The following is a 27,045-nucleotide window of genomic DNA, read 5'->3' as shown; positions in this document are numbered from 1 at the left end:
TGCGTTTCATTATTTCCTGAATTAGCAAATTAGAATTCCATTTCTCACCCCATTTAACTCTTTTCCCATCGTTTTCTGAACAAGAATGCCAGGTATTCTCATTAAACTGAAGCCACAGTTCATTCTCTTATTTCATAGACTGCCTTTGTTCAAATCATAGTTCCAAAGGATTTTCCTTTCCATCACAGGATTTGGACTAGACCCCTGGAAGACCTGTACCTAGCTCTAGAAGGCAAACTATTTACGTTACCCACTCCATGAATTCAGGTTTGGGACATGCTGGCACATCCTACGTTTGCATACAACAAAGCAGGGATTGGATAATGATAACCACACGTCTGCAATAATGCTGCTAATTTTTTTCTTTCTTGTGATACAAATTAAGACATACTTATAAAAATTATGGCATTTTCAATAAAAATGTAGAAATTTTACTTGTATTAGTGAGGTTTGTTGTTCCAGTGGGATGACATCTCTCAGATGTTCCAATATGTGGATCACAACATAAAGCAGACTTGACCAGTAACCCCTCTGATTGGCATGAAAAGGATTCTTTATTGGTTTGTCAAGAAAGCTCACAGGGTGCAGAATCCTCACTCTTCCTCCAACTTTGTTTGACTATTTGTAGCACAGATATGATTATCCACCAAATTATTGGTTACCGCAGGAAGCTCACAAGCCTCACAACAGAATCAGGTGAAGAGTGTAAAAATCAATCCTCAGCAGATTCAGTTAACCAGGCATGGCTGCAATAAGAACAAGATGGAGCATACTCAGGCCTAAGACTGCAAAAAAAATTAATTACCAGGTGACAGTGATGCCAAATATGCAACACTGGAAGATGTACTGTAGATGCTAAAATAAGTTTTATCATGAATTAGAATTCCTATTACATCAGGACATTGCATATTACACCTGGTAAATTGGTTTATTATTGTCACATGTACAGTGAAAAACTTGTCCATACAGATCATTTCATTACATCAGTGCATTGAGGTAGTACAAGGGAAAGCAACACAATGCAGAATAAAGTGTTACAGTTACAGAGAAAGTGTAGACAATAAGGTGCAAGGCCATAATGCGGTAGATTGCAAAGTCAAGAGTCCATCTTATGGTACTCAGGGACTGTTCAATTGTCTTATAGCAAATGGGATAGAAGCTATCCTTGGGCCTGGTGTATGTGCTTTCAGGCTTTTGTATCTTCTGCCTGAAAGGGGGGGGTGGGAGAGGTCTTTGATTATGTTGGCTGCTCTACCAAGGCAGCCAGAAGTGTCAACCATGGAAGAGAAGCTGGTTTCTGTGATGTGCTGGGCTGTGTCCATAACTCTCTGCAGCTTCTTGCGGTCACAGGCAGAGCAGTTGCCATACCAAGCCGTGACGCATCTGGATAGGATGCTTTCTGTGGTGCATCAATAAAAATCGGTGAGGGGCAAAGGAAACACACTAAATTTCTTTAGCCTCCTGAGGAAGTAGAGGCACTGGTGAGCATTCTTGGTCGTGATGTCTATGTGGTTGGACCAGGACGTGTCATTGACGTTCACTCCTAGGAACTTGAAGCTCTCAACCCTCTCAACCTCAGCACCATTGATATAAACAGGAACATGTGCACTGCCCCCTTCCTGAAGTCAATGACCAGCTCTTTTGTTTTGCTGACATTGAGGGAAAGGTTGTTGTCATGACACCATGTCACTAGGCTCTCTATCTCCTTGCAGCTTTTCATGCATGCCACCAGACCCCAGGATAACCTTCCTTATTAAAATGTCAGACATTACAGGAAGAATTTGCATTGATGTTAATTGCCAGGAACTTAATCCCCTGTGATTAACATTAAATGTGCTATATTAGCTGCATCAGTGCATCGTACACTACCTCCATGATTTGCCCATGGTAGGTTTCAGAAGCAGAGTACAGTAGACTGACACTCTACAGTGTGCTTACGTAAATCAATCCTAAATCTAAACAGACTTGCTCCAAAATTGGGGAAATAAAGATCTAGGGAAATGCATGTAACAGCCAAACTTCATGGCCCATGCACCTTGATCTTTTGGAAAAAGAGTGAATAATGTTGTCAAATGACTGGTCTTTGAGAAATAGAAAATGGAATTCATAAGAGTCTGGAGATTGCAAACTACAGACAAAAGGAATGTCCTGCCCTTAAAAGGTAGGGGTAGGGGTAGGGGTAGGGGTGTGTGTGTGTGTGTGTGTGTGTGTGTGTGTGTGTGTGTGTGTGTGTGTGTGTGGAGGGGGGGGGGAGCATTCCTAGAAAAAGGTGCATCTTGCAATTTTCCACATGGCTAAGCTGTCATCTGTGCATGTGTCAAGAAAGGAGAGTTCACAAAAAAATTGTTTATTAATTTACCTTTTTTCCATTAATTCTGAGGGCGAATTTTATTTCATAGCTCAAATTTTTAGATAGTGACTTGCAAATTCTGTAAGGGAGAATTTGTTACCCAAATATTACCTGTACTTCTGTGCAAATGATATCTATTTCAATCATGCCAGCAGAGTCTACCAACATATCAGAGTCACCCTGCACTGAAACAGGACCTTTCGCTCATCAAGTCTGTGCTGATCATCAACCAACCATTTAGCCATTGTGTTTTTGGAATACAGGACAGCCAGAACTCTCCCACTGGTGCCATGTTCACATCTAAAATGAATGATGGTGTCAGTCATGTTTTTAATATAATGGTGGTTCATTATGCTATGGAGCAGAATTCTTGCTTTGAAACTGGATCCATTACTGCCCAGTTTCCATGCACTTAAAAGCGACTTAACCTGGGTTAGATTGCACTGGCACATTTCTTCCATTGCTAGCATGAATTGGAATATTTCTGTGAAAACTAAGACCGCCACTGAACACTCACAAAAACAGTAGGAGTATGTTGCACTGATATCACCAATAAGACGTCAGTTAAAGGGTCTGCAATCTGACATTGATATCTTGCACACGATATCTGCCAGCCTCAGTTTTCAATGGTCTGGATATGTGAAACACCATCACTGATTGCAGCTTTCATACATTATGCACATCAGAGCTAATGCTGCAATTATTGCTTCATTGATCACCCTGCACCTCCTCGTGACATGAAGCCACTCACAGCACAGGACTCAATCAGGGCAGCCAATCACACAAGGGACAGCCACACAGAATGAAGATCATCATGACCTCCGTCCCCTGCATTTTCTCTAACCTCTATGGCAGCCTTTTTATGCAGCTCTTCCATGGATGCCATGAAGAGAGGCCCATTAGGGTCTGATACCATCCCAACAATCAGCCAGGCAAAGACCTGGCAACTGCAAGCATTTCATGCAGCTCCCATTTTGGTGCATGATTCTGGTTCTGGTTGCAAACAAATGGTACTAACATATTTTTGGCTTATTTCACAATATTTTGCAGGGAACCGGAATGGGCATTAGCACTTTAGAGACCACAGATTTAGCTCATCAAAGGATGAAATCCAGTTCTACGCACCTTTCTTTAAAGGTGCAAGGGGAGAACAGTGACCATGTGATAAAAACAAAAAGTTACTGTAAAACCTCAGCAGGTGAGGTAGCATTTGGTTTTCCAGCAGCTTCTGTTTTTTTTCCAGATTTCCGACCTGGTATCTTTAGTTCTTTTTTATTTTCAACCATGCAATGCTGGTGAAGTCTCGTGGTGAGCACAATTATGCAATATTTTAAAAAATGAAATCTATTAATATAAACTAGTTAAATAAGACACAATCACATCTATTTACCAAAGTGGTAAGAGAAATGCTGAATGTAAATCCCAGCTGAAAAAGGTTCTTAATAATGATGTAATTGGTTTACAAATAATCTAGCACAGGGGACAGATGAGCCCAGGATTGAATCTCAATCATTGTTAGAGTTATAGCACTGCAATTTAATGATCGAATTTAGATTATGAGCTAAGTAAGCATAATAATAAGACAGTAACTTGAGAATTTATGAGTCCAGCAAAGATCTAACTGGGCATTTATCTATGAGTATACAATGTTAGTAGGAACACCAACAAGGACAATGGAGGCATGTACAGACAAATAAAAGATTAAGTTAGTGCCTTAGAATGGTCTGAGGATATCTGGGATAGCTGTCTATTAGCAAGCACAGGGATGAATAAAAAGATATAATCCATTACATAGAAAGGAAGATGCTCACTTTTGGCACCGATCTTTTAGTATTTGTTTCACTTGCGAGGTGATCAGAATAGTGATGGGCAAGGAGCATGTACTTACCACCGAGATTAGAGTATTTAAACTGGTGCATGAGGGACGAGTGTGGCAGATAATTTGGAACTCTTTCAGGCAGACCAAATGTTAACCTTGGCAAAACACCTTGACCAACTTTAGAAGACAATCAAAGAGACCACTCCTGTGAGGTGCCAAAACTGAGAAGCACCACTGCTCGTTAGTCACCCAACTGATCCAACTAAGACAAGTTGTTCCATCTGTCGTGGATCATAAATCTATTTTATGTAATTGTAATGTGATATTTAGAGTAGCTGTTGCCTCTGAGACAATAATCTGCACCATTCCACAATCCTGATTCAAGAGGAAGTTAAATCTTACACTAAGGCTTAATGTTTTGTTTATTTATGTTAGTTGCCAAGGGCCTCATCAGACCTTGTACAACTCAGAAGGAAAACAACTAGGAAAACGAGAAAGAAAGCAGCATGTGTTTAAATCTCTAGACTTGGGGTTGTTGGATCACGGAATGGCTTTAGTGTAACCGGTGGGGATGTTTATCATTTCAAAGCAGCAAATGAAAGCACTGAGAAAATGGATTTTAAAAAAATGTGGAAATGTTGGAGTAAAATTTATATTTCAGTTGATGTTAAGTTGGTTGATAAATATTAGCTTGCATTTTTCTATCTTGTAGTATTAAAATAAAATACTGTACATCTTGTAGTATCAAGATAAAGCATTGTATTTGAAGATTCTGTTTGAATAATAACAGGTTCATTATGGGAGATTTTTAACAATGTTATACCTACCAATCTGATGCCACACAACATACTGGCCAATTTAAATTTACACAAAGCCATCCTGAGCGCCACAACTGGGAGAGGCTGTAGCAGCATGTTGAAATTAGTGTTTAAAGATTAACACTATAAGTATAAGTATGAACAGTCATTAATTAGTACAATTAATGTGACATGTTCTACATCTTTATTAAGTAATTTTTTTTGTCTTTCACGCATTGAACAATTTTTCTTCACACAATGTGCAGGCTTCAACATTTTTATTCATTTATTCACAAATGTGTGAATAAAAACTTCACTGCATTTAAAATGCATCATTCCAACAACTTTGCCATGATCATGACAAAGAGCACACTTGCTTGGGCCTGGGGTGGTAGTTGCTTTAAATAAACAATGTGATCCTTTATAACTGCTGAGGACTGCGTACATGGCAGTGTTATTCAATAACATCCACTTCAAAAGAGGTTATGCAATATTAAGAATTTATTGACTTTATCTAGTGTTAAAGAATATTCTGGAGTTATGAAATTATATGGATAGCAGGTATTAAGTAAAAGGAGAACCAGTCTTCAAATGCTCCCCCCGCCCCACCCCCCCACCTTCTTATTCTGGCTTCTGTCCTCTTCCTTCCCAATCCTCATGGTCTTGGCCCGAAACGTCGACAGTTTATTTCTCTCCATAGATGCTGTCTGTCCTGCTGGAGTATTGTTCAAAATTAAAAAAAAGTTTATACCATAAGCCCATCAAAACTAGTCATCAGGTTTGGGACGTCCTGATCCTGTAGCTCCACAGGGGAAGACAATAGATAAATCTCATGTTAATTGATGCTCATTGAAGCTGTAGTTAATCATTTATTGTTGTCTTTATGTTTAAAAAGTATAAAACATCACTACTGTTTTGTTGGGAGAGGAGAAATAGATTCTCCAGAAGATCTGCCATTTTGAATAAAGACCTTTTACGTCTCTCATCTACAGTCTGTGTGGCTTAGTTCACAGTCACAACAATAGCACAAATAGTTCAAGATGATGGAAGTTTATTAGGTTCCTTGAGAGAATCTGCCAAGCCCTTCAGGAAAAACTTACTAAAAAGTCCAGGACCCCACCCAAACAAAGCCCATCCCAAACCTTATAACCTATGGCACCATTTCCAATCTCCCTTTCTTCTCTAAAGTGCTGGAATATATCATCACCTCCCATGGCAAAATTCCATCTTTGCCATCTCTCATTGTTTACATTTTCCCAAAACATTCCTGATTTCCACTCTTTTTTAAAAAAAGAAAACAACCTCGGTACATATCATAAGGATGTTCACACCCAGCTTTTGCAAATGTGGACAGAGTTTTGTAATAGACCTGTAGCCATCTGTTACTTCTCATGTAATGTAGATGTTGTTCAGGACATTCATATTTAAATGTAATTATATTTGCTTCTAGCATCGTATAATCATTGTCTTTGCATAAGGGATAGCCTCTTCAACATGAAGGGTAGAAATCTGGGGATTAATTCTAAATTTGTGCAAATTCATGGAATCACAAAGCCAACAGCCTGGATCGGGATTAAATGTCAGTAATCTTTTTTGGTTTGCAGTTTTACTATAACAACTTTTGTGGCTCCATCACCCTTTTCAATTGTGGAAAATTTTATTGAGTTATTACTGACTGCATTTTCCTTTCACGCCCCCCCCTCCCAAAAACATCCAGGAGGTGCTCCAACTACAAAGTGTTCTGCTTTCTGAGCCATAGGCTCCATCACAATTGCAACCCTATTAATTCTGGCTGACCATGGATGGCATAATCCATAAAGAACAGTCTGCCACATATTGTTCTGTCCACCGTACCAGGCTAACAGTTGATATAAACCGATGTAAGTGGGTGGTGTGAAGAGAAGGCAGACTCATGGCCTTAAATTCTATTGTACATGATGGGTGTGCTATAAAGATGGCTGTGTTGCTGCTCATTCACCTTGGCCACAAGCCTGCTGCTGTGAACTAAGGCATCAAAGGGATGTTAGACTTTAACGTGCCCATGACAGAGGTGGGTGAGAGAGAACCAGAGGGTGCAAATCCAATCCAGAGCCCAGGCCAGGCTGATGAAGATGAAGTTTTAGCGATTCAGCTGGCTGTGGTTGGGTAATCCCTGAGGAATACAAGTATGGAACTTAATTTACTAGGGCCCCTGTCTGATGCCCAATCATGGTCACTCCTGGCACCACTTGGAATGATGTTATTTATTGCGCAACTGCAACTCACATTCATATGACCAGAGTATCTGAAAACGATCTGGAAATGGTCATCAACATTTTTCACTTCCTGGTGATTACATTTTCAATTATATCGTGCTGGAACAAGGAATGCAATGAGATATAATTTCTAGGCCATGATTTCCTAACTAAAGGTACTCAAGCAATGGAGTACTTTTTGCAGCCTGCCCTTGAGATCTCTTCAGTGAATATGAATTAGATGAATTTCAATAAAAATATTTAAATATGCTCAGTTTTATCAAGTAAATAAACATAAGCAAATCCAGCAGCAGAGCAACATAGACATAATGTGATGAACATTTTTCATAACCTACAATAGCTTGAAAATGGAGTTCAACAGACTATTTCACAACCAATTCAGCAGTAGAGATGTTCTGCATACTGATTCACTCACTTTCTGATCAATCAGTTATTAGCTTCTGCTTGGTTGTATAGCTTTGAAAAGTGAAACAATGAATTCGTCCTTTTTTCTTTAGCTTTGATGTTATTGGTCACTGTCCTCAAAATTATTCTGCCAAAATAAGTGTATTCTTTCCATGCTATTTGTGCAGCTTTCTGTTAATGCACCCAACATATTGGTATGCCACAACACTTACATCCTGTCATTATAACCCCCACACTCTTTAATTCAGTTTGCAATCTGGTCAGGTGTAACAATTCCTTGTGATACTTTCAAGGCAAAGCAGCAAGCTCCTGAACTAATGACTTGAGGTGCAAGTTCAAATTCCACACAGCACCTATGGGATTTAGATTCAGGAGATTAAATAAATCCACAATTAAAAGCTAATACTAATAATGATTACCATGAAACTACTTCAAAAGAAACATCTGATTCACTAATGTCCTTTGCCATCCTCACATGGTCTGCCTTTATTGTGACTCCTGACCCACCAAAGTTGACTCTTAACTGCCCTCTAAGATTGCCTAGATTTCTTAGAGGCATTTTGGAATGGATAATAGGTTACGATAGTCAAATATACAGATAAGTAAATAAACATTTGAGTGCAATTTCTTTTCCCTTTCACATTTCTAATTATTACTTTAAGAAAAATCACCAATACTTGTACAAGTTTACACCCTCCCAGAAGAAATCAAAATGGTGGCAATCACTTCCATAAATATGATGTTGCCCGAATCCTTCATCTCCAGGCTATTTTCCCCTTTGGGTGACAGCCTTGAAAGTAATCCCCAGTTTGTTGAACAGATTCCTTTACAATAAGTAATAAAATTGTCAGCAAAGTTATTTGCCAGTTCTCAACTTCAGTAAACATTGTTTTAACAGTGCCTCAAAAGATAGAACATGAGATTTCTTCCTCAGAGCAGAAACTGTACTCTATTATAATATATCAAGTTCAATGATTGCTGTTATTTTTTTAAAATGATGATTCAATGCTGTTTGAGCTTCTGTCACAATAACAATCAAGAGGGTTTCTAGATCAGCAGGAACTTGTGGGTTCATTTCTGTCTCTTAATTTAAACAAAAGCTTTTCAAATATATTTGGAATTGTTTTACCAAAGGTAACATAGATATAGAAATTCCCTCCAAATATAATACATACCATTAATGTCATTATGACTGGATGTATTTTGTCTAGTAAAGGCATCTCAATAACCTTAATTGTTGGACATATCATTTCTCTTTAAGTTTGTCTCTCTGTTTGTAATGTTATGAAGCTAATGTAAGCAGCAGATGTTGTATCAGTTCATAGCTCAGTACCCTTCTATTTATTCTGCTCTGCTGCACTTGAATAGACAAAATTTAACCTCTGCAGAGTAAGCTTGACATCATCTGTGTACAGCAGCGTAATGAAATTATTAGCTACAAACAACTTCCATCTTCATTCAATTAGCAAATGAAGTGGAGGTAACTAAGCTGGCCAGGGAAGTATGAAGGAACTGGTCATCCCTAGGTATTGCACAGATTCTCAATGCATTAACACACTAACTGGAGAAGGTCCTTCAAATATCACCCGAACATGAACATAACATAACCTATATGAAGGGAACACTCTTGAAATATTGGCCTAAAATTGCTCAGGCTGTAAAAATGCCTTCAATGATTGCCCTCTTATTTCAAAGTGCTAGAAAGAACAGGATAGTTGAACGCTGCTCCCATCTTTTTGAAGAACTCCCATATCTCATGCACAGAGACAGAATACAAGGTTGACTTATTGTTTCAGACCTTTGTAAAGCCTTCACATACCTAACTGCAACCAAAGATTAAGTGTGTTTACCACAGCTTATGACTGAGAATTACATTTGGGCAAGTCCAATGATAGCTGACGATCAAGGTTGGTGGATGAGATCAAGAGAAAATAGCATGACAACAGCTTTGGCTAAATAGGTCGTCATGGAACAGGTTCATATATTGGGACAAGACTTGACACCAAATCAATGGCACTTGACAGAGGGTCCAGTTGTGGCAAAGTGGTTAAGTTGGCAGAGTATCAACTGTCACGAACCAGCAACAAAAGAAACACACTGAGCATGATTCAGTGTTAAAAACTATTTTATTAATCACTACTTATGATAATACGTAAAATAAAAGTAAAAATGTTAGTATGTTAGAATTCAAAAATGTTAAACCTTGAACGTTAACCCCAAAACTAAACTCTTCGTGTGTGTGTGTGACAAAGTCCAAAACTCCCAGTTCCGGAATGGTTCTTAAAGTTCAGTTCCGCAAGCCATAAGGTGAAACATGAGCAAGGGCTTCTTCAACAACCACCGTTGTCTGAAGATAAGACGTAGATGTAGAGAACATAGGGAGAGTAGATACGAAATCCAAATGTTCCACGATGGAACCCCAAACGACACTTCAGTATTTACTCGGTAGTGACTTCCTCACCCCGAAAAGCATCCGAATCGTGGTCGTCCACACACAAATACCTGTTTCCTTCTATAGGTCAGCAACAAAGTGAACTCCACCGGATTACTTCCAACTTCCATACATGGATTTCAGTGGCAAACACAGTTATTGTTTCTCATCCATCGATAGAGAAAACAAGCAGGCTGGTGTCTCTCTCCCTTCTCTCTCTCTCTCCTTCTTCTTCTTCTTCTTCTTCTGACTTCTTCAACAACGTCATTACGTCCTTTATCTTCTATTGACGTAAGCACGCCCCACACACACATACACACACTCTCTATCTTAAAGGGACTTTCACTGAGTCCATAACACCTCCCACCTAAAAAAAATTTTTCCCAAGAAAAATTCAACCGCGCATACAGTTAGTAATGTTAATAATTATCATGCTACACAACTACAGACTATCAGATTAGTACAGATACACGTTTCCCATTTAACATCGGGAAAGACAATCAGCAATCACATTATCTTTGCCTTTAATGTGAGTTATCCGGAGATCAAACTCTTGCAAAATTAAACTCCAGTTTAACAGCCTTCTGTTCTTGTTTTTGACTCGGCTCAGAAACACCAGTGGGTTATGATCTGTATATACAGTCAATGGTTTCTTAGCGGTGCAAACATATACACTGAAATGTTGCAAGGCTAAAACAAGCGACAGTAATTCTTTCTCTATGGTGGAATAATTCTTTTGATGCTCATTAAATTTCTTTGAAAAGTAAGCTACAGGATGGTCAATATCATCAAGGTCACCCTTCTGCAACAACACAGCTCCTGCAGCTTCATCACTGGCATCTACTGCTAATGAAAATGGCTTTTCAAAGTCAGGTGTTTTGAGCACAGGATGGTAGCATAAAATGGCTTTCAGCTTCTCAAATGCTTCTTGACAAGAATCTGTCCAAACAAACTTTACTCCCTTCTTCAGAAGATTAGTTAGGGGAAGAGCAATATCAGCAAAATTTTTACAAAATTTTCGATAATATCCAACCATTCCCAAAAATCTTCTAACAGTCCTCGTACCTGTGGGAATAGGGAACTCAGATATCGCTTGAACTTTTGCCTGAACAGGAGCTTGCTTGCCTTGATCTACAACATACCCAAGATACGTCACAGTGGCACGGCCAAATTCACTTTTAGCCAAGTTAACTGTAAGGTTAGCCTTGGAAAGTCTTTCAAACAACCTTTCTAACGCAGAGATGTGATCTTCCCAAGTATCATTCCCAGTCACTAAGTCGTCAATGTAGGCATCTGTATGTTTTAACCCATGAATCACTGAATTAATCATTCTTTGAAATGTTGCCGGAGCATTTTTCATTCCAAATGGTAAAACATTGTATTCATACAATCCAGAAGGGGTTACAAAGGCTGAAATTTCCCTTCCTCTATCTGTTAATGGAACACACCAGTACCCTTTTAATAGGTCAATCTTTGTAAGAAATTTTGCCTTTCCCACTCTGTCTATGCAATCATCCACCCTAGGAATAGGGTAAGCATCTGACTTTGTTACAGCATTCACTTTCCTGTAATCTGTGCAAAATCTAACAGTTCCATCAGGTTTAGGTACAATAACACAGGGCGAACTCCAATTTGAAGTAGAATGTCTAATAATATCATTTTCCAACATGTATTTTATTTCCTGATCAACAGGTTTACTTTTTTCCACATTCATTCGATATGGGTGTTGTTTGATTGGTTTTGCATCCCCAACATCAACATCATGGGTAATTATCGATGTTCTGTTTGGAACATCTGGGAACAGATTTTTAAATTTTAAAATTAATTCTCTCATCTGTTGTTTTTGTGAAACTTGTAAATGGTCCAACTTCGTTTCAAGGTTCTCCAGGATATTTTGGTTTTTTAGTTTCGATGGAACAATATTTGGTCTAAATTGGCCTTCTTCAACATCAACATCAGGCATTCTAGAAACAACCTTTACACCATCCACCAAGGCCACAACTGAATCCCTCTCATAATAAGGTTTTAGCATATTTACATGACAGAGTTGTGTTTTCTGGCGTCTATCTGGTGTTTTGATTGTATATATTAAATCAGTCACTCGAGATTCAATAGCATAGGGTCCAGAAAAACGAGATTGCAATGGATTATTTTGGCTAGGGAAAAATACCAACACCTTTTGCCCCACTGCGAATGTCCTAGGCCGAGCACGTCTATCAAAATATGTCTTCATTCTTATCTGGCTTGTTTTCAAATGCTCTCTCGCTAGCTGGCAGACTCTTTCCAACCGAGTTTTAAATTTTTTTGGACATGGGGAGGTCTCCATTTCCTCATTAACACTCCATTTTTGACATAATATCCACTTGGCACTTTCTCAATCTCCTCACATGAGAGTACTTTTTCTTTCAATTCTGTCAACTCAGGGTCCTTTGTCTGTTCCACCATAAAATCCTTCCTCGACAAAGACAAATCTTTAAATTCAGGCTCACTATAAGGATGTTGATCCTCCAGTGAAGACAGAAAAGTCTCAGATAAGGCATCATAATTTTCTTCCTGTTTAGGACTGTCACAAGGAACCACATCAGACTGCATCGGACTGTCTGTCTTGGCTAATTCTCTAGCTCGAGTCACCGCACATGATGGGTAAACATCTGGATCATTCTCAGACTCATCAATCCTTGGTTTGGTCGTTAACCGTACCACAGGAACAATTTCTCCATCTGCAAGGTCATTTCCCAATAACAAAGAAACTCCTTCCACTGGCAAACTAGGTCTTATCCCTATCTCGACTGGTCCTTCTACGAACTTTGACTTTAAAATCACCCTGTGTAAAGGGACAGACATGGTCTCACCTGTAACGCCTTGTACTAGATTTACCTCACCAGTGTCACTTTCTTCACCAAAATTTAAAACACTGTCCAGCAAGAGAGATTGACTAGCCCCAGTAACTCTAAGAATTTTCACTGGCACCTGGAGTGACTCATCATTCAGTGAAACAAAACCCTCTGATAGATAAGAACGGAATTCCTTTCTCACCTCCACCAACTTTTCAGCCTTTACCTCTTGCAAGGACTGATCTTTAACAGCATCTCCTAAACCTTTTTGATTTTTAATTGCCTGAAAGCAAGCATTGGGCACAGCTTCCTTCCTTTTCTTCAAAAGGGCACAATTAGATATCACATGGCCAGGTTTCTTACAGTAATAACAAGTACGCTCAACAGGTTTCTCCAGCCCTGGCTTCTTTTCATCTTTTCCTTTTTGATTACCTCCCAATTTAATCTCCGCTTTACCTGGATTGTCCTTGTAACTCTTTTGAAAGGTTTTAGGTTGTCCCCATTTGGATTTATGGGTTAAAGCATAATCATCTGCCAACCTAGCAGTTTCTTGTAAAGTTTCCACTGCCTTTTCATTTAAATATGTTGTTAATTCAGCTGGAACACATCTTTTAAAGTCTTCCACTAGTATCAATTCTGTCAATTTATCATAATCCCCATCTACATTTTTAGCCAGGCACCATCGTTCAAAACATATTCCCTTTCCATTGGCAAATTCCATATAAGTCTGATCTGCAGATTTCCTCAAGTCTCTAAATTTTTGTCTATAAGCTTCAGGTACCAATTCATAGGCCTTCAATATAGCTTGTTTTACCTTGGTATAATCAGCTGCATCCTCAGCAGACAAAGCAGAATAAGCTTTTTGAGCTTTACCTTTAATCACACTCTGTACCATAAGAGCCCATCCTTTCCTTGGCCAGTTTGAACTCACAGCAACCTTTTCAAAATGTTGGAAATACTGATCAACCTGATCTTCTTCAAACGGAGGGACTAATCGAACCTCCCTGCTGGCTGAAAAACCATCATCAGAATCAGATTCCAAACTCCTACGCTTCATTTGTAACTCATGCTGCCTCTGTTTTTCCTTCTCCTCTGCCTCAAACTTTAACCGAATTAGTTCCCGTTCCCGTTCAGCCTCTAACTTCATCTGAGTTAGCTTTTGTTCGGCCTCTAATTTCTTTTGTCCCAACTCGAACTTCAGTCGTGTTTGTTCTAACTCCATCTTTGCTATCTGCACCTGTGCCTCAGAAATTGCTATTTCACTGCCAGGAAACTGTTTTAACACTTCCTCCTCAAACACCTTCTTTTCCACATAATGGCCAGCTATCAGTCTCTGAATATCTGCCTTCCTCATAAATCGCGTTACTGCCTCAAGATGTAACTCTGCAGCAATTTTCACCAAATCAGGCTTCCTCATCCCCTGCAATCCTCCAGGAGAGGGTTTTTTCAAAAATGTATCCATTGTTGCTGGTTTCCACACACACAAGCCAATTAGAAAGAATTTATCAGACCTCCCTCAACAACCTTTGGATTGAATCCCGAACGAATCTCGTCAATCTGGGCAACGATCCCAGATGACACTCGTTAATCTTTGGATTGGATCCCGGACGAGCCCCCAATTTTGTCACGAACCAGCAACAAAAGAAACACACTGAGCATGATTCAGTGTTAAAAACTATTTTATTAATCACTACTTATGATAATACGTAAAATAAAAGTAAAAATGTTAGTATGTTAGAATTCAAAAATGTTAAACCTTGAACGTTAACCCCAAAACTAAACTCTTCGTGTGTGTGTGTGTGACAAAGTCCAAAACTCCCAGTTCCGGAATGGTTCTTAAAGTTCAGTTCCGCAAGCCATAAGGTGAAACATGAGCAAGGGCTTCTTCAACAACCACAGTTGTCTGAAGATAAGACGTAGATGTAGAGAACATAGGGAGAGTAGATACGAAATCCAAATGTTCCACGATGGAACCCCAAACGACACTTCAGTATTTACTCGGTAGTGACTTCCTCACCCCGAAAAGCATCCGAATCGTGGTCGTCCACACACAAATACCTGTTTCCTTCTATAGGTCAGCAACAAAGTGAACTCCACCGGATTACTTCCAACTTCCATACATGGATTTCAGTGGCAAACACAGTTATTGTTTCTCATCCATCGATAGAGAAAACAAGCAGGCTGGTGTCTCTCTCCCTTCTCTCTCTCTCTCTCTCCTTCTTCAACAACATCATTACGTCCTTTATCTTCTATTGACGTAAGCACGCCCCACACACACATACACACACACTCTCTATCTTAAAGGGACTTTCACTGAGTCCATAACACAACCTATAGGATAGTTCATATCTCACCATGCAAACTGTGGAAATTCAGATTTAACTTTTTTTTAAATCAGTAAATTAAGAAACTACAAGTTAAAAAATAACCGATAGTAATGGTAACTATGCAACTTCAATGTTGTATAAATTATTGCCCATCAAGGAAGGAAATCTGCCTTTATATGCACAATTCCAGACTCACAGAATGCAAATTACTCTCATCTGCCCCAAAACGGCCTAGCAAGCCACACGTTACATCTTAACTGCAACATTGAAACTAAGAAAAGGATAAAACTGTACTGACCAAAATTTCGGCACCAAAATCAGATACAGCAGAGTTGCTCCCAGCACAGTCAATCTTGTATATTCTTCCTCTTGAACATTTGAGAACTTCTGCTAAATTGGAAGAACTGTTCCAAAGAATAGTCAAGCAATATGCCTGATTCCTCCATCACAGAAGTTCCCAACGATAGGTGGCAGTACACTGGTATGCTGATAACAGAGAGTAGCCCTTGGAATTCTCCACAGTGACTCCAACTCCTAACCCCTGAAACCTCATGGGATCAGGTCAAGTATGGGCAAAGAAACCTCAAGCTTTACCATGGACATCCAATGCTTCTATACCTCCATCCCATGCCAGAGTGGTCTTATAGCCCTTCACAGCTCCCTTGAACAGAGGCCCAACCTTGTTCCCCATTCTCCTTCACTGGCTGAACTTGTTCTTATATTGAACAATTTCTTCTTCAACTCCACTGATTTTCTCTATGTCAAAGGCATAACAATGAGAACTCGCATGGGCCCAACCTATGTCTCACTCTTTATGGGATTTGTGGAACAGTACTTAAGCCAGTCCTATTCAGTCCCCCTTTCTCAACGCTGTCTGCAGTACATTGATGACAGTATTGGTGTTGCTTTTAGCACTCATACAGAATTTGAGCATCTTATTATCTTTGCAGCCAATTTCCACCCTGCTCTCACTTCCCCATGCTCAGTATCCAACTCTTCACTTCCCATCATGATTTGTCAGAGGATAGGTTATTGACCAATATCTGCTATAAACTACTGACTCCACCTCCACCCACCCTGCTTCTTGTACAGATTCCTTTCCATTCTCCCTCTGAACATAATTGGTCTGATGACAAGACTTTCCACACCAGTGCTTTTAAGATGCCTTCCTTTTTGCTTAACCATAGCTTCTACCATAGATGGGGCTCTCAACCAAGTCCCCTCTATTTCCGGCTCTCACCACTACTTCCCACCCAGAGCAAGGACAGGGTTCCCCTTGTCCTTGGCTTTCATCACCACCCTCCCCATTCAATGGATTATCCTCTGTAGTTTTCACCACCTTAAAACGGGATTCTACCAGAAACATTTCAGCTCCTTTTTAGCATTCCGAAGGGAACATGCCCTCTGCGACCTCATCCACCAACTACTTACCTTTTCAGGGCACTTTCCCAGGAGATACTACACCTCCCTTTTTAAACTCTACCCCTCCCATCAGTCCTTGCAAGAAAAAATTCACTTGCATGCCTTCCAATTTAGTGTTTTGCATCTGGTGCTCACAATGTGGTCTGCCCTCCACTGGGGAAACCAAACAAAGATTGGTGACCACTTTGCAGAACATCTCCATTTAATCTGCAAAGGCAACCCCCAGGCTTTCTGTTACCTATCACTTTAATTCTCTGCCCAATCCCAGTTTGAATCCTTACCCTCCTATACCCAACATTAACTCCAGGAACAGCATCTTATCTTCCATCTGGGAATGGTGCAGCCCTCAGGACTCAATATCGAATTTAACAATTTATGTTAACTATCCTTTCTCCCCGCATTACATAGGTGGCCTTTGTTTTAATTTATTTCTTTTTGTTCCTGACCTGTGTTTTAAAAAAGTAATTATTACCTTGATTATTGCACCCATCACAGACATCCTTCACCCTTTCCACTCTCTGCAACATAAACCACCATTGTTTTCTCACTTGCCTAGTGAGAATGAATAGTCCTCAACCAGAAATATCAATTCAGTTTCTCTACCTACAGATTTTACTTGACCTGCTGAGTGCATCTGTTTTTGTTTTGAATTTTCAGCATCTGCAGTTTTTTTTAATTCAAGGAAACTCCTCCTGTTTACCACCTACTATTCTCCCCAAGTGATGATTCAGTTGGCCCTCAGTTAAAGGAGCAAAAGTACAGAGTATATTCTGGGTGGGTGGCAGCTCTGTAAATTACCCCTTAGTAAATGGCAAAAACAAATCTAGGTGACATTCATAAAACAAAACAGGAGGTGGCCATTTGGCCCATTGGGTCAATGCCAGCTCCCAAGAAAGCAAGTTGATTGGCATGTACGAGAGAGAAGTGGAAGAAATGGAGAGGTGAATGGGACCAACACGATTGTTCTCCTGGGACCCAATAGGCAAAACTGTCTCCTTCTGTGTCATTATAGGCACATTTAGGTCCTTCAACCATCACTCAACTTTGTCTATATCAAATGGCTCTAAAAAATGCGCACTTACATGCCACTCCAATACCACCTCGCAAACCCTCAATCTTTACCATCAAGGAGTACAAGTGCAGAAGGCAAAAAAAAAACACCACCAGATGCAATTTCTACCACATTGTAAACCTTCCTGACTTGAAAATTTATTGTTGCCAAATCCTAGAACTTTCTACCTAACAGCACTGTGGTAGTACATTCACCAGTACGACTGCAATGGTTCAAGATGGCTCACCAGAACTTTCTCAAGGACAATTAGGGACAGGCAATAAATGCTGACCTCACAAGTAACCACTGCATCCCTGAAAAAAAATTAAAAAATTATATTCTCTAAAGGCTGTCGTACGATAACATGTCGTGCAAGAGTGGAAGGTTTTGATGTTGAGAGTGGCCTTGTGGGAAAAAGAAAAATTTGATACCCCATCACTTGCAACCTAGTCATGAAGAAACGAACAATAATTGAAGTATTTATTTTCAAGGTCACTAGGTGTGGATGGAGCCATCTTTGATTGCCTGCCAATTGCAATGTGAAATCCCTCTCACAATATTGGAGAGCAGTAATGTGCAGCAAGTGACAGGTTTAAAAGGAAGCATAAAACCCGTCAGAAAACTTCAACACAAAACCATGCTGTGCCACTGAATTATATACTCCGGTCAGCTGTCTATTGTGTTTTGGTCATCTTAGACAGTTAAATGCTTATAAACAATGTACACATCAAGGGTAAATAAATATTCAAGTTCATTCCAGCAATGATGGCATACAGTTGGTGCTGTAAGGATTGCTTATGTTTATCGAATGGGGTTCAGTGTGATTGATTTGGTGAGCAGGACCTTTTAAGTTGTTCAATTGATCAGCTGTCCAGTCCAAACAGCCCACAGTCATTACAGTTCAATGCAACATTCTCTCTCTCTCTCATACATACACACGCAGTTTCACAGTCAGCTGTGTTATCCACTGAGAACTATAAGAAATAGCACAGCATAGTCTCTGGTCACGAGAACACTGCACTCCACAGCTGTTCCCTTTATAATTCAGCATAGGGGCACTTAAGCGAAGATGATAAAATTATCTGCTTATAGTTAACTTCGTACAAGACAAATGCTTTGATGGAAATTCCACAAAGACTTTAATTTATATCATTTATAGACAAAAGTGAAATGCACAGAGGGTTCTGCACCCACCATTTCTGGAGGAAAGCAGGTACAATAAATGAATGTTCCTCACCCTAGATATTGAGAAGATTAACATCTTCTGTCATTTGCACCACAGGACCTCACTCACAACTTCTGAGATGAATTAATCAGCATGGCTAATGTACAAGTGCAGGCAGCTCTCCCCCTATACAACAGCTGTGAAAATATTTTTTTAATAGGCCATCAAAGTGCAGCAGCAACACAAATTAGCAACAGATGAAAAATAACAACGTCCCAAGCCCAGGTAATAATAACCACCAGCACCATCTTTTACATGTCATGTAGAATGTGACAGGATAGGTTGAGAGATAATAGGCCAGCTCTCTAAAGTACCAACAGACTGGTAATTTAGTTTCCCTTCTGACAGTTATGGCTGCAATGCAGCAGCAGCAAAATGAACTCAAACGGTGTAAGCCTTTCCGACCACATCATGGTGAACAACACTCGGCTCACAATGCCTCTTCAGGAGGATTTTTTTTCTTCCCAACAAACAATTACTTAAGCTGTCAGTAGCAACTAGTTGAAAAAGAACAGTGACAGAAATGACACAGATAGATTAGCTGGGAGCGGAGGCCTTAAAGCCGATAGATTTTATTAACACAGGATAGGTGCAGATGATAAGGCCAATTATTTCCTGTCAATTGGGAACACAATAGAAAACAAAAGGTCATGCACTCCCTGGAGTCTTCTCTATTTAATAAGATTACGGCTGCTCCTGTGCCTCAATTCCACTTCCCCAGCCTGATCCCCATTTTCCCCCCAATTCCCTTGGTATCAAAGAATCTGGTTCAGCCTTGAACATACCAAACCGAATTTGAAGAATTCCAAATACTTACTATCCTCTAAGTATTTTCACCTCAAGTCCTAAATGTCTCATCTTTTATCTGAGACTATGATCCTGGGTTAAGACTAACCAGTTATAGGGAAGCAACCCCTCACCATCTTGCTAACCCTCTCAGAACAGAGGAGGATATCAAGAGGCACTCTCCAAAAGGAAAACATGGGTATTTTTTATTGCAAATGCCCTTCCTCATTATTAAAACCTCTAGGTACACACTCTCAGATTTCCTAACTTTGTAGCACCTAGCTCTCGGCTTCTAACAGAGGGTAATGAATCTCTGGAACTCTCTACCCCAGAGAGCTGTGAAGGCTAGATCATTAGAAGTATTTAAAGTGGAGGTAGAAAGATTATGGAATTGAGGGAAATGGGCATCTGGCATGGGGGGGGGGGTTGCTGAAGGCCTGTGATAGATTAGCCATGATCATATTGCCTGCCCTGCCATTCTTGAAAGGCCAGGTAGCCTACTCCTACATGTGTTCTCGGCTGTCCTCCTGACCAACTCTATAACATTGCCCATTGCAACTTTTGTCATCTCCTGATTTGATTATTACACGAGTTCTGAATGGTCTCCTTTTCTCAAATGCCGGGTTCATCAAAGCTACTCCATTCAAGCTACTCCACACAAAACCCACTCATCCATCACTCTGTGCACACTGATCCAGTTTGGCTCCCAGAACTCCAGCAAATTTAAAATGCTACTCCTTGTGGGGATAAAACCTTTTTAGCCTCACCCATCCTTTCCTTTAATTTTCTACAGAATCCTCTGCTCAGCCAAACATGACTCCTTCCTTATTCCACCTCCCCTCCCCCACCCCCAAGTACAGGCAACCATTTAAGACCTAACATTAGGAATTCCTTGCCAAAGCTCTCTCTTTCCATTAAATCAAACCTTGAGTCACCCGAGTCAGAAAGAACATGCTGAGATGGTTTTCATGGTCAATGTACGACAAAAAACAACTATAGCCCAATTTCAGTCTGCAAGTAGGTTATCTCCCGTATACAGAAATATGTAGTGTTACAGTGACCTCAATCTAAATCAACACCAAGAGAAACATGTTGTGCACAAGTGAGTTGTTCAGGCCTGAGGAATAAACAACCTCTTACGTTGCCTCCTTTATATATAAAAAAAAGTATTTGGTTCTTCCCCAATTGAAATTGATTTCCAAACCAGGGATAAATCAGTGAAGGGCTGCAACCTGTAAGCAGCAGATGTGCATCAGTAACTCTAACTGTGAAATCACCTGGAGAAGTTTTTTTCCAAAGCACTGAATTCTGCCAACATCAAGAGGAGAAATATCTTTCCACCACCTTAAGCATGATGCCAGCACCAGAAACCATCTTTCCTGCACTCCTTTCAGCATTCCAAAAGAATCGTTCCCTCAGTGAATGCCTGGTCATTCTTCCCCTCCCACCATCTAGCGACCCAAACATTCCTTCCAGATGAATTAGCAATTCACTTGTACAGGCAATCCCTGGATTCCTGAGAACTGTCCATAAGCACAAGCCAGAAATGTCCGTTTTCTACAGTAACCCAGATCATATCTCTCTATACACACTTGCTTTACTTCTTTCATTTCATTGAATCATCCTAACACTACCTGTGATTGAACTAATGGAATATAAATATATAAACAAACATTTTATTATCATTGTTGCTAGCATGAAAAATGCATGGATGTTTGGAACAATTTACATGATGTCGGATTTACACAAGTCAGATCATTTATAACCCGGGGTACCCCAGTATTTGTTCCAATCCAGTGCATTACAATCTATATTCACAATGTGCTCTCATCTACTTTGGAGGAATGAAGCACACACTTGGTCACTGCTTTGAAGAACACCTCCACTCAGTCCACAAGACTGACCCGGAGCTTCCAACTATCCATCACTTCGATTGTCTATCCTACTCACATTTCTCAACCTTTAGCCTCTTCCACTGTTCCAGTAAAGCTGAATGCAAACTGAAGAAACAGCATTGCCCTGCCCTCCAGCTGGGCATGTTATAGTCCTCAAGACCCAACTCTAAATTCAACAATTTCACATAACCAGCCATTCCAGTCTATAGTTCTGATAAAAGGTCATCAACCTGTGGGATTAACTCTCTTTTTCTCTCCCCACAAATGCTGCCTGGCCTGCTGAGTATTCCCAGCATCCTCCATTTTTAGTTAGGACAAATCTTTGTGTACTTCAGAAAAAAAAACAAATGCAGTGCAAATACAGTGCGAATACAGTACTCCCGCGAGGCCCGTCGGTACGTTTTGAGAATAGCGATTACCTGGCATTGCATGAATCAGATCTCCACACAGTACAAAGAACTTGGGTTTGCATGTCAGTGAGTTGATGGCCTTTACTGCTTGTTCCGTGAGCTGGATCTCTTCCTGCCATTCATCTCCTCCATTGTCGCAGTCTCCAGCCTTCCAAGCTTTCATAAGGCCAAGCTGTGGATCGGCTCCTTGAATGAAGTAGAAGGGTCCCTTCCAACTACTTTCTGCCTCTGGGGAAATGGGTAATAACACATTTGAATTTGGAGTTGACATAAGCATTTAAGCATAACATAAATAGAATGAGAGGTTACCTCCACAACTATCTTTATAGTAGCTACTGCACTGCAATTGAGTTGGAAGTGTGTAAAGGTGAACACAGTGAAGGGAGGAAGGTAGATAATGCAAGAGAGAAAAATTAAGATCACTCTCTATCATTACACTTAATAAATGACGAACAGTTTAAAAGCAGCTGGTACCAACACAATCTCTTAAAAGAAAGATTTAAAGCTAGCAGTTACAGTGCCTGAAAAGTCATATTAAAATGGCAATGCTCCAAATTCCACGCCAGTTTTGTGAAGAACTGCTTGTTAATGGTTATATCACATACGAGGTCCATGGTATCATGAGTGACAGATAGGTCTTTCCTTCAGTCGCTCCATAAATTGGTGAAGGAAGCAGAGGGAGAATTTGGAAGGGAGTCAGTGGAACTAAAGGGGTCTGAGGGATTTTGGTGTCATAACTGGTCCTGGCTGGTTAGCACGAGGGGTCTAAGAAGATTGGGTTGGAGACAGAGTTGCAAAGAGAGATGGTTAGGCTGGCAATAGGGCAAAAGAATAAACTGCCAGCAAAATTCACCAGGTCATGCAGCATCTGTGGAGGCAAAAGGAATGTCTCAATGTTTTGGGTCGAGACCTTGCACCAGGACTGCAGGGTGGGGAGAGGTGGACAGGAGCTGGTAGATGACAGGTGGAACCAGGTTGGCGGGTGCAGAGAGAGAGAGAAAATCTAGGTGGACTGGTAGGAATGGAAACAGAACACAAGGGGTGGGGGTTGTAAGCTACCCAACAACTCCTCATACAGAATTCACAGAAAATGTCTGGATGTTCAGAATGCTTCACACACTGGTGATCACTATAGGGCTAAGGAAGCCATTAAAGCACAGTCAGGCCAAAGCAGGGTGCCAAAGGACCTGGTAATCAGACCAGGTAGCAAAGCGAGAAAATAACATTTTAATAGAGTGGTCTAACAGCCACATGCCCTTTATTTACTTAAATGGTACATAAACACAAGTTATATTGATTGCATCAAATGTTTTTCATTGTTCTCAGTTTTCTGTATACTTTGAGTACTGAAACATAAAGCAACTTAAAAATCAAACAATATCTCCTATGTGGTTAATACACAGAAATTTAGTTGGCATTGCAAGAATATTTCATTGTTACATCCTTAGGTTATAGTACAAGTAGGAAATGACAAATTGGTTACATAAGATACCCTGGACTGCTTAAAAGAGAACAAATAACAACTCTATCAATAAAAGCACCCATGGTGGATTGGAGCTCTAATATCCCATGGCCTCTCCAGCCCATATTTTGCACTATTTGTAAATATTTATTTAAAACAAAAAAAAACAAACATGAATGTACCTTGAGAATAAAATTATGGGCAAACTGTGCAGAGCACCTGCACCAATTAATTACGGGATTTAGTCATTTCAAACTCATTTTACACCGAACCTATACAGCTAGATGTCAGATAACTTTTTAAAAATCACAGTTTGGGCTGCATTCAAGCTTTTTTTTAAAAAGCGACCCTTTCTCTTCACCTGCAGCACTGCAAAGAATCTAAATTCAGCGAAACTGACACAGTGCTCTACATCCGTCAGTTCAATGGCCCCTGTAGCTGTGACAATACAAGTTTGAAGATTAACATCCAGCAGGGAAACCAGTTTTGATAGATAAATGAGCCTCTCTGAGTTCAATGAAATTAAACGATCCGATCTAAAGTGGCAGCTTGAACCACTTAAGCCTCAAATAAAGCATTTTTATATTTGGCCACACATTTACAAGGTTAAAACAAAAACTCAAATCTTAAATCAAAATACTGTTGTTTCAATAGTAATTACATCCTCAGTGCCTGAAACATGAATGTGCAAGACTGCCCTTTAAAAGGCATTTATAGAGCCAGGATTTGCTGCAGCAGGGCTTCCAACAGCATCTGCCATTCATGGGATGTGCTTTAGCCCAAATCATTTACCCACCAGGTGTCAGAAAGTGCCAGCTGCAAAACTGGTACACAAGTCAGGACATCCACTCAACTCAGATTCAGGAAATAAACACAGGAAGGAGTGAGAAGGGACAGGAGTTAAGACCGTGCATTTAATGTCAAATCGGGTTCAGGCAGAGAGGAAGACAAAAGGAGGAAAAGATTGGATCATGAGAGGGAGACAAAAAACATTTTAAAAATTAAAGTTTGAATTTTTAAAATTACAATTTGACATTTATAAAATCTTTATTCATAGTTCAAAACTATAAAAGATGAAATTTCACATCTGAAACAATTAATGTTCAGTGCAAGACCAGCTGCTTAGCCAGAATGGCCTCCTTCTGTGCCCTATATTTCCTTGATATTATGATTAATGAGTATCATGTTGTTAAAAAGACATACAAGCTTGTTATGACAACTTAATATTCTGTAGCAAGATTAATGGACGAATATAGCAAGTTCATAGGTAGAGGGGTCAAAGTGTGGGATAGTCACAGCAGAGCAGCTCAGCTTAACTCACACATCAATGTTTGGATATTTAAACAAAACCACAGATCTGCTCCATCTGGGGCTGCAGCAATTACTGAAAAATAGCTGCAGTGCCTTTAGCCTTACTGTTACTTTAACAATAAGGACAATGCTAATTCCTAATTAGTGCAATCTTGCCCAACTAACCATAACTAAAAATGCTAGAAATACGCAGCTGGTATGGAAAGAGAAAGTGAGCTATCATTTCAGATAGAATACCCTTCTTGACCAAATCTGGCCGACAATCTGCCTAATTCCTCTCCAATTGTCTATGGTCTTCCCGACTCTGAGCAAATCCAGCCTATGATCAGTCCTGTTTCACCAAACGCACAATTCCCATTTCAAATTTGCTTCTCAATGCAATTTACAAAACTCAGACTTGCTAAATTATACAATTCCTGCCTGTCCAGGAAAGTAACTGCTTTACTGTAAGAAACTCAGATATCAAACTGCTGCACAATGTATTCAGAGATGGACAGTCCCACAAGAGATTCATGGGCAAGCTAAAAATCAGATACTCGACCAAGATCAGCAGCACACACCACTCCCTTTTGTTCTGCTTTGCTGCAGCTTGGTTGGAGTCCATGTCCATAGACGCAAGCTGTATCCGGATGTACTTTTTCCTCACTGTGCAAGTAAAGACTCTGTCAACTTCAGCAGGTGCCTGTTTATTTAAGGGAGAGGCACACAGTTGTACTGAACTTTCAATTTGCCAAGAATTGCCGTCATGATCATTTTGGATGTCAAATAGCTTACAAGAATTCTCCCTTTCAATCTATCCAGAAAGATTTTTGTCTGGGGAAAAAAGTTCTCTTTCCTTTCATTTTGATAAAGTCTGCCAGATTTACACAGAGAAGTAATGCTATAATCCAGGCTCAGTATTTAAATATGCCACCTGCTAGCTCATCGAAAATCCAAAAGGATTTGATAATGTGCATCAATGTCATCAAGAGAGCAAAACAACAAGACTCCCAGTCAATGATGTTGCTAGATCCTCATTACCACGCTGAATGAATGTTACTCTAGGTTCCAATAGTAGTCTTACAATTTAATCAAAAGTGCAATCGAAAGGGGCCCCGCCAACCTTGATTCTAGGACCCAGAAGTGACAACTGCTTCCCTATCAACTCCAGGACTTTGCAGGTACCTCTTTTTGCCCACCCTCTTGACATCCCATTTTATCGTTTTTGACATCCTAAACCTTAATTAAGATAGAACTAATAACATACTGTGCATTGATAAAAAAATGGAGGGCAAGTTGACTAAAGTGTTGAAAAAAATTCTCTCACTCCCCACCACCACCACACACAAAGGTCTTTGATTTAAGAACAGGGACAGTGTGCAAAACCTTCTACAACCTCAAGGGTGTGCTTAACTGCTGATGGATGATAGGTTTGCACTTTTTTTTAAAAAACACACATGGCCCCAAATAGCAATTTATTCATGCACACAAGGCCCAATCCATGATAAAACAGATCTTGCCCTCTATGGTCTAGAAGTTGGATTTCATCCATTTTGGTGAACTAAATGCTTGCTGTATTTGGGCCATTTGAGGGAGGGATCACCAAAAAAAAAACTTGCTAAATTGGGACATCCTCACTTTAAAAGGAATTAATGACATGGTTTTCTCCAACTTACAAGAGGTGGGACCCAACTTGCATATTCACAGATGGCAGCTGCTTCCTGAGCTCACAGCTGCCATGTCATTTCATGCTGCCCCATGACATGCAAGTCAGCACCATTAAAATGAACTTTCTAGGTCATCCTGTGTGGCTTCTACGCTGAACAGGGAAAAAGTGTATGTCTGTGTGGAAAATAGACAGCAGGATACAAAGCTACACAATGGACTTGTAGCTCCACCACCCCATGCTATGGAACAGTCCCCACTGAGCCATGCTGCACTGATCAGAGGCTATAGATCACAGCACCTTGCAATAAGTTGCACACATGCTCTGATCTTTCAGAGCTGCATTTGAACATTGGAAATTAATGTGGGGGACTCAGTGCATTTAAAAACAGGTCTCAACAGGAACTTCTTAAAATCATGTACAGTTCCTGATTTACTGCATGATTTGATCGTTGCTTAACTGAGTAAAAATGAAGGCTGATGGAACAACCTTTTGATCCAATTTGTTGTTAATTTAAAAAAAAACACTCAACATCATGTGCACAAATGACGAAGAGGAAATGACAGCCAAGCTGGAGTGAATCACAACAGTAAGTGCCCAATGTACATGACTTACAGGAA

General features: G+C 40.0%; 1 protein-coding gene across 2 annotated transcripts in view; it reads right to left on the bottom strand.

Annotated features, from left to right (window-relative positions):
* Positions 1-27,045, bottom strand: part of cpped1 (calcineurin-like phosphoesterase domain containing 1) — a 167,786-nt gene that overhangs the window by 113,347 nt on the left and 27,394 nt on the right. For both annotated transcript variants that reach the window (XM_052021957.1, XM_052021958.1), the window contains exon 2: positions 22,017-22,235. In XM_052021957.1, coding sequence (XP_051877917.1) covers positions 22,017-22,235 — 219 coding nt within the window. The remainder of the gene's footprint in view (positions 1-22,016; positions 22,236-27,045) is intronic.

Source organism: Pristis pectinata, chromosome 8, assembly GCF_009764475.1.
Source record: "Pristis pectinata isolate sPriPec2 chromosome 8, sPriPec2.1.pri, whole genome shotgun sequence".
NCBI classification, from domain to species: Eukaryota; Metazoa; Chordata; class Chondrichthyes; order Rhinopristiformes; family Pristidae; genus Pristis; species Pristis pectinata.
The sequence above is the reverse complement of the archived record's forward strand: the minus strand, read 5'-3'. Positions and strand labels throughout refer to the sequence as shown.